This window comes from Panthera onca, chromosome C1, assembly GCF_046562875.1.
Source record: "Panthera onca isolate mPanOnc1 chromosome C1, mPanOnc1 haplotype 2, whole genome shotgun sequence".
Lineage (NCBI taxonomy): Eukaryota > Metazoa > Chordata > Mammalia > Carnivora > Felidae > Panthera > Panthera onca.
Genome location: NC_138346.1, coordinates 8,771,961 through 8,783,610, shown reverse-complemented (window position 1 = coordinate 8,783,610; position 11,650 = coordinate 8,771,961). Strand labels below are relative to the sequence as shown.

The window sequence follows — 11,650 nt, the reverse complement described above, 5'->3', positions numbered from 1 at the left end:
TGCTTGGGATTCTCTCTCTCTCCCTCTCTCTCTGCCCCTCCCCTGCTCACACTGTCTCTGTCCCTCTCACTATAAATAAACTTCAAAAAAAATTTTAAAAAGGAGTTGCTCAGTAAATTTATCAAACGTTATTCAGTGATGTGGAAGAGAAGTAAACCTTTGTTGGGTTATTTTCTCATATTTTCCAGGACGAAGCAGAAAAAAAGGAAGAAAAAGAGAAGAAAAAAGAACCTGAGCCGAACTTCCAGTTATTGGATAACCCAGCCCGAGTTATGCCTGCCCAGCTTAAGGTCCTGACCATGCCAGAGACCTGTAGATACCAGCCTTTCAAACCAGTAAGTTATCTATGGCCCTTAGCTATATGCCAGTGGGATATTAATTCGTAGAACAATGACATATTGATAGAGGAGGATAAATCTCCAAAGCATTGGAGAAAGCTCTCTAGAACAAATCAGTCTTTTAGCAAAAGAGAGGACATTCCCTTCCATTTCATATAGATTTGGGAGAGATCTTTTTTTTCCTTTGGGTAACCCTACAAGCATCCTTCATCTACCAGAGGCTTACATAATAGAAGTTCATGGTGATAGCTATGAGGTCAGCATAGACTCCAGGACCAGACATCCTGAGTTTGAATCCTGACTCTACCATTTACAGCCTATGTAACCTTAAGTCTAATACTAAACCTCTCTCTGCCTCAGTTTCCTCTCCTGTGAAATAAGAATTATACCTAACTCAGGAATGAAAGAGTGAATAAGGTGATAACAGTTAATACACAAGCACTTAGAGCATTGAATTTTACAATTTGAAAAGGATCTTTCTGCCATTTAATTTATTCTAAGGAAGAATGTTTCAGGTTAGAAACACTGAACAATAATTTGAGCATGAAAATGTCTTTTTTTCCCCCCCACATTCTTATAACTGGAAAACAAAGCTATTAGTAGACACATTTAATACATCCAGATCCTGGGCCTGTCTACAGTCCCATAGATGAGATTTCTAAAAAAAAAAAGTAAACCCATTCTCATCAACTTGAAAGTGGTCCCTGATAGTGGTGAGTGGAAGGCATCTCTTACCTACACTTGTGAGCCAAGGTCTTACCTAACTAGATTATCGGCTAGAGGAGAGAAGGACAGGGATAGATGGCTGTATTTAGTGGTGAAGAGCTAGAATTGGGTAGAACTGAGTTTATACTCCAGCTCTGCCATTTCTTAGCTGTATAACTGAGACAAGTCTTTTGATCTTTTCATGTTTCAATTTCCTCATCTGTTAATGTTGTAAAGATTAAATAGATCATTATATGTAAAATGCCTAAAACAATATCTGGCACATGGTAAATTCTTAATAAATATTAGTTGATGGGGCACCTGGGTGGCTCAGTTGGTTAAGCACCTGACTTCAGCTCAGGTCATGATCTCGCGGTCCGTGAGTTCAAGCCCCGTGTTGGGCTCTGTGCTGACAGCTTGGAACCTGGATCCTGCTTCGGATTCTGTATCTCTCTCTCTCTCTCTCTCTCTCTCTCTCTCTCTCTCTCTCTCCCCCCCCTCTCTCTCTCCCCCTCCCTCCCTCCCTCCATCCCTCCCTCCCTCCCTCCCTCTCCCCCTCCCCCACTCACAGTCTCTCAAAAATGAATAAATGTTAAAAAAAAATTTTTTTTAAGAAAATTTAATAAATATTGGTTGATGGTGGTAACAAGTCACCAGATGGCTGTAGGTAGCAAGGCAATCAGGCCAGGAAGGCAGGAATAGTGTGAAGATCTTTTCCTACTTCCTATTAGTCCTTCATTATGACTAGAACCTGATACTACTTGATCTGTAGTGTACAATGAATGAATTCATAGAACCACCAATGCACACCTTAAATGCAGTCACTGTCTACTCGACTACCCAGTTCATCTAAGTGGCATGTTTACAGAGAGTGTATTCTAACAGTGTCTAGAAACTGCTGTTGCCAGTTTAAGTGGGGTATATCAAGAATAGATCTATTAGCGCATAACTAGTGAGTACATAAAGCACACAAGACACCCAGTGTTCTTGACAATTACGAAGAACCGAAGACAGCAAAGTATACGCTCCATATCGTGAGGCCATATGAGAAGACTGGTATGTTTCTGTTGGAAATTAAATGTTTATTAGCATTTGCTCAGAATGAGAGGAAGCTGCAACCATTGTCCATCTAGGAGTCAAAAGACTGGCTTTGTCAGAGCAAGCCAGCAGTGAAGGCTAAGGAAGAGTTGCCAGCTGCCTGGCTGACTGTTGGTGGTATGCTTCCCTAACGCACACACAGCCCCTCAGCAAAGACTGGAGACTTACTGGTTCCAGGTGTTTAAGGAAAGCCCTGCCCAATCGTAGCTGACCACTCAGTTGAGTAGAGACTATGTGGTCACGTACAGCAAAAAATACTGACTTTATGGAAGAAGTTCAGAAAAGTCACAAAACAGACAATAGCAAACCCTGGGGAAGGGAGAGAATCTGATTTCCAGAGTGCCTGCATGATATTATTTTAATGTCCAGTTTCAACAAAAAATTACAAGACATACAAAGAAATAAAAACCTAGATGTCTTAGGCAGACTAAATCAACTACTTAAAATATGTCTGAAGACCTAAAGGAACTAGGTTTAAAGAACTAAAGGAAAGTATGAGAATGTCTTAACAAGTAGTATCGGTAAAGTGATAGAAATCATAAAAAATAAGAGATTATGGAGTTAAAAAATACAGTAACTGAAATGAAAGCTATTAAAGGAGCTCAACAGCTGATTCAAGCAGGCTTGGGCAAACTTGAAGATAGGTCAGTTGAAGAACAACTCTCCAAAAAAGGGTGAAGAAAAATGAACCTCAGAGATCTGTGGAACACTACCAGGCATACCAAGCTACATAAAATGGGATAATGGAAGTCCCAAAAAAGAAAGCATAGAATATTTAAAGAAATAATGGATGAAAACTTGGCAGATTTTATAAATGTTACTAATCTACGTATCCCAGATGTTCAGTAAATCCAAGAGTGATAAACCCAAAGAGATCCACACCCAGCCCCATCGTGATAAAATTGTTGAAAAATCTTGAGAGAAGCAACTCATCATATACTGGAACCCTAAATAAGATTAACAGCTGATTTGCCACCAGAAACCATGGAGGCCAGGAGGCAGTAGGATGATATATTCATAAGTGCTGAAAGAAAAGACTCTCAACCAAAAATTCTGTATCCATCAAAACGGTCCTTCAAAAATGAAGGTGAAATTAAGACATTTCCATATAAAAATGAAGAGAATCTGTTGCTAGCCAACTTGCCATACAGGAAATAGTAAAGTGAATGCTTCAGGCTGAAATGAAAGGACACTAGACAGTAATTTGAATCCACATGAAAAAATAAAGAGCACTGGTAAATGTAACTACATAGGTAAATCCGAATGATAGTATAAATGTATTTTTGTAACTCTTCTCCTATCTGGTTTAAAAGACAACTGTATTAAGCAGTCATAAATTGGTATTGATGTATGCACAAAAGCATAATTTGCATTAAACTATGTCATAGTTCTGGCTGCTAAAGCAGATTGCCACCTGTTGTTTAAAACTAAATGGCTTAAACCACAAACATTTCTCACAGTTATGGAGGCTAGAAGTCCAAGATTAGGACGCCAGCATGATTGGGGTCTTAGTAAAGGCCCTCATCTTACTTTACACATGGCCTTCTTCTCATTGTATCTTCACAAGGCAGAGAGCAGAGAGGAAAGAAGCTCTCTTCATGGCTCTCCTTATAAGGGCACCAATTTCATTATTAATGAGGGCTAATTGCTTGCTAATGGCCCACCTGCTAATACTATCACTTTGGGGGATAGAATTTCAACATGTGATTGGCAGGATGAGAAGACACAGACATTCAGTTCATAACACAGTAACAACAAAGGAGTGGGGAAACAGCTATATTGAAGTGTAGTTTTTGTATACTTTGAAATTAAGTTACTATTTTTCAGTGAGATTAAGATGTTAATTGTAACCCCAAAGACAACCACCAGACAAAACAACTCAAAAGTAGACTGAAAGAAACAAGGAAATTAAACTAGTACACTAGAAAGTACCTACATAATGCCAAAGGAAGCCAGTAGTGGAAGAATTGAGAAACAAAAATATAGAAGACATACAAAAAACAAATTGCAAAAATGGTATGAGTAAATCTTACCTTAGTAATCAGATGAAATATCTTTTTTTTTTTTTTTTAAAGTAAGTTCTAGGCCCATCATGGGCCTAGAACTCACAGCTGTAACATAGAGTCTCATGCTCTACCAGCTGAGTCAACCAGGCACCCTCATGAGATGTAAATGGACTAACCACTCCAGTTAAAAGGCAAAGATCAGCCAAATGGATAAAAAAGAAGAGGATCCAACTACATGCTCTCTTATTAAGAGACACACTTTATGAGGTGCCTGGCTGCCTCAGTCAGTAGAGCATGCAACTCTTGATCTCAGAGTTCAAGCCCCGTGTTTGGTGTAGAGATTACTTAAAAAATAAAACAGAGGGAGGTAAACCCTAAGAGGCTCTTAAATACAGAGAACAAACTGAGGGTTGATGGGGAGATGGGTGGGGAAAATGGGAGCTGGGCATTGAGGAGGGCACTTGTTGGGATAAGCACTGGATGTTGTATGTAAGGGATGAATCATAGGAATCTACTCCCGAAGCTAAGACTACACTATATATACTCACTATATGTTAGCTAACTTGACAATGAACTATTAAAATTTAAAAATGATAATAAAACAAAAAAAATAAAATCTTAAACACACACACACACACACTTTAGATTCAGAGATTCAAAAATTAAAAGCAAAAGGATGGGGAAAGGTATCCCATGCAAACAAGTAACTAAAAAAGAGCTGAAGCAGCTGTACTAAATCAGAAAAAAATATATTTTAAGACAAAAATTGTTGCTAGAGACAAAGAACATTTTATAAAATTTTATAAAAAGGTCAGAGACTGACTGGCTCAGTCAATAGAGCATGCAACTTTTTTTTTTTTTTTTTTTTTTTTTTAAAGTAATCTCTGCACCTGACGTGGGGCTCGAACTCATGATCCCAAGATCAAGAGTCACGTGCTCTTCCGACTGAGCCAGTCAGGCGCCCCAGAGTATGTGACTCTTGATCTCAGGGTTGTAAGTTCGAGCGCCATGTTAGATATGGAAGATTACTTAAAAAAGAATAAAATAAACCTAAACCACATAGCTATAAAAGGCTCTTTCCTTATGTTGTTTATAATTGCAGGATTTGAGTTGGATTATTTCATTCCAATTAAGCGTAAAATAGTACAGTTATAACCTGGAGCCATCTGTTTCCAAAATATTGGAAGTCCTATTTGTTGAACATAGATATTTTCTTCTGTTTGGTAGACAGTTCATCTCCATTTGGTCCTTTAAATGGTTCAGGTAAACTTGCAGGCCGTGGAGGATTAGTGGCCTTGTACTGTGATTGTTTTTGGGTGAATATGGATGGCACAGGCAGGGTCCATTCATAAAATGGCTCCTCTGCAAGGAAAGCATACTTTTTAAGGGAAAGAGTTAGAAATTCATGTGTATGGATATGTGGGTGTTGAGAGAAGAGAAATAGAATATAGGTAGAAATTCATGAACGCACACCAGTTTTATAGCATGGCAGGGCAGAGTTCCGACGAGTGAAAATCAGATTAGGTTGAACTGCAGAGATACTTGTACATACATGAATCATTTGACTAATGTGCTTGTGCTTCTTTTCCTTCCCATTAATGTGCTTTGGTAGAAATAATGTTTTTCCAGATGTGCCCTGCCACTGTCGACTGATTTAATTACAGAGAGCAGCTTTCCATTTCCTTTGACACAGGCAAGAAAATAAGATAAGATTAGCACACCAGAGATGGGTGAAGAGTTTGGTATTTGAATTTACTTGTAATATGTTTGGGAGAGGGCTAATGCAATTGCTTTTATACTATAGTTGTTCTTTGTTGCCTATCTACTACTTTGTTGTCTTGTATCACAAGGATTTATAAATTAAAGTGAAAAACAATCGGTAAATCTGTGATATTTCTGTCGTTCTCTCTGTCATTCTGAAATTGCTGGAGAAAAATTGGCTTTTCATTTGTAGATTGTCTTTTGTGTCCAAAATGATAGTTTTCTCACAAATAATAAAGTGTCTAGTAGACTAGCGTGCTTCTTAGACTTGAATGTGCACACATATCACCTATGGATCTCGTTAAAATGCAGGTTCTGTAGATCTAGGCAGGGCTGTGTTTTCTGCATTTCTAACAGAGCCCCAGGTAGTAATGATGCTGCTGCTCCAGGACCATGTGTTGAGTGGCAGGGCATTAGAATTCATATTTATACTTAGACAGTAGACGTTCTCACTACATTCAGACTGAGGCAATACTGGAAGTGCTTACTGTTCTTCGCTTGGGATGCATCATCTAAACCTCCTACCATCCAGAGCCACTGGGCTAAGTTTGTAAATATTCCTTATGGATTACAATTTTCTTTATCCTTCGTAATGTACACTGATGTTGCTTTCCTCGTTTAGTCTTCAGACTATTCCTGAAGGAATAGATGTGGAAGATCTTATTAGCCCCTTCTCCCTGTTGAACAATCTGTCACCGGTGTAGCATCACACAGGCACAGATGCCCAGGTTTTCTGACTTTTGTCTAGTAAACTGTAGTTCTATTCCAGTCCTTTACTTCCAAATCATTCGAGTAGTCTTAAAGGTACCATTTCACAAATATGCGCCCTAGACTCGGAAGCAGTCTGAAAATATGAGTGGAATTTGTGCTTCATTCCTTGCTCTGTGTTTCCAGCTCTCCATTGGAGGCATCATAATCCTGAAGGATACCAGTGAAGACACTGAAGAGCTGGTAGAACCTGTGGCAGCCCATGGCCCAAAAATTGAGGAAGAAGAACAAGAGCCAGAACCCCCAGAGCCATTCGAGTATATCGATGATTAAGGACCCAGAGGTATGTGTAGAATAAAATTGTGTATCAAGGGAAATCTGTTGTCAGTACGTCATAAATGTTTTAGGCAGAGACATTGTCTCACTTCTTCCATTCCTTTTATGCTTAATCCCTATTTACTTAAATGGTATTAAAATTTCCCCTCTTTTTGATTTCTTCCTGTGCACATAACCACCCGTTCCTTTTTCTTTTTCCCTCCACTCTCTCTGCCCTGTAGTGTTTGACCAATGCTACTAAAGTGGCTACAGACTGTTTTCATAGGTCCATGAGGAGGTAAGGAGCTTGCTCCAGAATGTAAATCTACTCAGTGCTTCTTTCATCAAAAAAACCTTGCTCACTTACCTGCTCCCCCTAGAAAAAAGTCTGCTGAACTAACAAGTTGCTCACGGTAGAGTTGATTTACATTTTGTTGTAAGCCCCTTATTACAGATCATTTACAGTTCATGGGCCGGCCTGGTTCATGGATCACACAGGTCTAGGCTTCTCACTGATTGATCTCCGTCTCCCTTTCCTTTGGCAGTTCTTTTGGCACTGAAAGCCTTAATAATTTATTTATTCACTGAAGCTATTGAACATCTAATGTGATAAGACACGGAGTCCATCAGACTATAACACAAAGCTTTGTCCAGTTGAAAAAGATTATTATTCCAGTATTCTAACAGTGTTGGAGTAGGTCTTTAGATGCAGAAGATTGGAATAATCTATCTAAAGTCATGAAATTGTCCTTTTTTCCCCCATCTTGTTAGTAGTCATCACATATTTGAAGATAACCTATGAACTATATAATCAAGGTTTACTAAGTCCACCCTAGTACATGTACATTGTCAGACAAATAAGAATTTACTCTTCTGTCCGAAGATAAGAAGAACAGGGGCACCTGGGTGGCTCAAGTCAGTTAAGTGTCCAACTTGCTTTCGGCTCAGGTCATGATCTCACGGTTTCTTGAGTTCGAGCCCCGTGTCAGGCTCTGTGCTGACAGTGTGGAACCTGCTTGGGATTCTCTCTGTGCCCTTCCCCCACTCACACTGTCTCTGTCTCTCTCAAATAAATACACTTAAAATAAAATGGAAATAAAAATAATAAAAACAGTATCATTTATTACATTATGACAAAAGAAAAATACATTCAAACGTCAGGTGGTAAATCTAGCACCATGAGTGTTACCCACTGACCAGCATTTAATGAAAGCTTTTTACAGAAGTCTCAGATAAACATTAAGTCAGAAACCCTGCCATTAGTAGGAAACTATATTCAAGCCTCTGAGAGTGTTTGGACCTTTGAGAGAGGGAGATTTATACTAACTTCCTGGTTATGTAAACTTAACTTTTGAAAATTATTTTTCAGCCTTTGGTTTCCTAAGCTTTACCCAAGCAGCACAAGGCACTGTTGATACAGTGAGCACTCGGTGTCTATGTGGAACTGAACGGACTCACATTAGCCCCCTTAATTAAGCCTTTACAACACCTTCACGCCTTACTGAAAACCCCTGATTAAATCTTTCAAGGCAGTTAACTACAAGATGGCTTATAAAAGTTTTAGTTAGAAATCGGACTTTTTTTCTTCCTTCCTTTTTTTTTTTTTAAGTGAACTCTGCGCCCACTCACACCCCGAGTTCGAATGTCGTACGCTCCACCAGCTGAGCCAGGCCAGGCACCACAGAAACTGGATTCTTATTCTTTTCAAAAGGATAAAATACTCAGTCTAGTAGGAGTGTAAAAACTGTAGTCTGTCTTAGCAAAAAGTAGCTTTTAGGACGACACAGGCAGGGTTAGGGGCTAGTTTTAGACTTCAACAGCTAGTAATAAAAATAAAAAATAAAAAAATGTTTGAAGAATGACCCTAGGGGCTCCTGGGTGGCTCTGCTCGTTGAGCATCTGACTCTTGATTTTGGCTCAGGTCATGATCTGACGGTTGTGATATTGAGCCGCTTGTTGGGCTCCATGCCTAGTGTGGACCCCGCTCACGATTCTCCCTCCCTCTGATCTTCTCCCCTGCTCACATATGCTCGCTCGCTCTCTCTCTCTCTCTCTCTCTCAAATTAATTAAAAAAAAAAAAAAAAAGAATGACCCTAGCTTTCCCCCTCACCCCTTCCCTAGGATCTCATTGCTCTTCTGAAGAAGACTGTCCAGGCTCGTATGGGAAATGCCTGTGAGGACGTTCATGCCGAGACCCGCTATTCACTGCATGTATCATTGCCTCTGCGTTGACCTGAAGAACCTTGTCTCCAAGTCTTTGGTGAAGAGAAGATATAGGACTATTTAGTGTGCTCTTTACAGAACTTGGTTTTCAAATAAATATATTAAAATCTCAAAATGGACAAGAGCTTTTTAATTTGTTTTTCAGCCTCGATTTTAAATGAATGGACCTAGTATCCTCCCCCGCACCATGAAATGCCTAAACCCAAAGAGCTAAATCCTCGATTGTCAGGATGAGTACGCATGACTTTCATGTTGATGAAGTTAAACTGGTTTATAGGTTATTTGAAAAATTATGCCAAAAAAAAAAAAAAAAAAATCAACCTTTGTTCATTACTCCAAGAATTCTCTGCAGTTTTTAAAATTGGATTGAGGGTATGGGTGCCATCATTTACTGAAGAAGTCCTTGTAGTGGTCGAAGGGAAATGTTTATTTAGGCAGCTCAGAAACATTTGTTTCTAAATAAGCTTTGCTGGAGTGCCTGGGTGGCTCAGTCGGTTAAGCTTCTGACTTCAGCTCAGGTCATGATTTCATGGTCTGTGAGTTCAAGCCCCGTGTCGGGCTCTGTGCTGACAAATCAGAGCCCGGAGCCTGCTTCAGATTCTATGTCTCCCTCTCTCTCTGCCCCTCCCCCGCACGCACTCGCTTGCTCTCTCAAAAATAAATAAACATTAAAAAATAATTTTTAAGTAAGCTTTGCTTATTGCTACCTGCTTTTGACCCTGTTGAGGACAATAGATACAATTCATTTCATTTAGCCACGGGATTTGATAATGTACCCTTTTTTCCCATTTTTTTCTGCCCTTTTTTCCCACTTGCCTTTTAATTTGAAATATAACTGTAATATAATGATGCAGAAATTTGAAGTATGTATCATTTGGTATGTTTTGGCAAGTCCTATTTTGATTTCTGTATTATTAGATCTTACTTAGATGTTGGGCTTTTGAAATAAGCAGATAAGGTCCTTATTCTGACAACCTCCCCTTCTCGTCTTCTTGCCATATGAAGCGGGTCTTTGATGTACGGGGACACAGCAATAAGAGCTAGTCTGGGGGGGATTGGGTGGGGTTCTTTGTGTTTTGGCCTTCAATCACGTAAAATAAAAGGTGACTTCCAGCATTTATACAAGAATAGTTCTTTGCTCCAACCTTGATTCTTACACTTTTTAATTTAGGATACAGCCTTCTAAGGGCTTCTGCGGGGGGTGCTATCATTAGAGGAAACAAACGCCCAGACGGATCAGCCATGTTCCACTCCACCACAGCTTTGTTGTTAGACCCAGGTCTAAAGGTTACTGATCCCAAAGGATGGCTCCACTCATTGGTTAATTTCATTGTATCCCCTCCTTTGTAAATTCCTGTTTCCTCAATATCAGATGATTCTATAAAAGAGATTATCTCATTTCCTAGCCTCTCATTAGCTATGTCCTTCCTGTTCAAGCTCTTAACATTGCTTGCATTTCAGACAGTTATCTCTAACATTTCCCTTAATATATGAAATGTTTATAAAACAGAAGTCTCTCAATGATGTCACTGTCCAAAATTGAGTAGTCTGGGAGAGGTGGTACATTCACTGGCCTCTGGCCAAAGTTATTCCATACTTATAGATTGAACTTCAGGGAGCGGTCAAGCTTTAGTTCCTTGTAAGCAGTGCAATTTAGGATTTGTAACTTGGTCTTAAATCTTGAGGTTGTAGCTCTAAAAAAAATGTAAGCTGTAAAGTAAAATGGCCACTTGGATCAGATTATGATGAGACTCTGTTTTCATGATGACTTTTGTTCCCCTAGAAGACTTCCTAGCATGTGCATAGCACTGAGAGCTAACCAAGAAGCAAAGGAATTTAAGGTGAAATAGAACAGGGTGAAATAAAGTCATGTGTGAAGACAGGATAGGAGCTAAGAATTGGCACATTCACCAGAAGAAACGGGAAAGTGGCGGCAGTTAACTCCCAGATGATGTCATTGTGGCGAACTTGCCGACTTGAAAGCAAGTGAGAGGCACAGCAAGGAAACCAAATGGAAGGAAATTGATTTCTTGGACTGGGCTGAATACTAGAATCCTATCTTTCTCAAACCCATCTGCAGTTAAATGACTGCTGAGTCTGGCTTTTAAAAGTACTTTCCTTATGGAGCGCCTGGGTGGTTCAGTGGGTTGAGCATCTGACTTCAGCTCAGGTCATGATCTCACAGCTCGTGGGTTCAAGCCCTGCGTCGGGCTCTGTGCTGACAGCTGGGAGCTCAGATCCTGCTTCAGAACCTGTGTCTCCATCTCTCTCTGCCCTTCCCCCACTTAGGCTCTGTCTCTCAAAAAATAAACGTTAAAAAATTTTTTTAAAATAAAAGCACTCTCCTTAGACTTTAAGGCAAAAACATGACTTCAGTAAATGTCTCTAGTGGAATATAACCATTTTTAACTGCCTTTTATGCTAGTTGGTTATCATGGGTAATATATAAATTAATCTCCAAGAGCCATTTTGTTAGACAAAGAGCTTTGATATTT

The 11,650-nt window shown here is 39.5% G+C and overlaps 1 protein-coding gene across 1 annotated transcript in view; it reads left to right on the top strand.

Moving 5' to 3' along the window:
- The window catches only part of PSMD1 (proteasome 26S subunit, non-ATPase 1), a 93,755-nt gene extending 84,485 nt beyond the window's left edge, over positions 1-9,270 (top strand). The window contains exons 23-25 of the mRNA XM_060624106.2: positions 189-335; positions 6,803-6,959; positions 9,054-9,270. Of these exons, the coding sequence (XP_060480089.1) occupies positions 189-335; positions 6,803-6,949 (294 nt within the window). The 3' untranslated portion in view covers positions 6,950-6,959; positions 9,054-9,270. The remainder of the gene's footprint in view (positions 1-188; positions 336-6,802; positions 6,960-9,053) is intronic.
- The last annotated feature ends 2,380 nt before the right edge of the window (positions 9,271-11,650 follow it).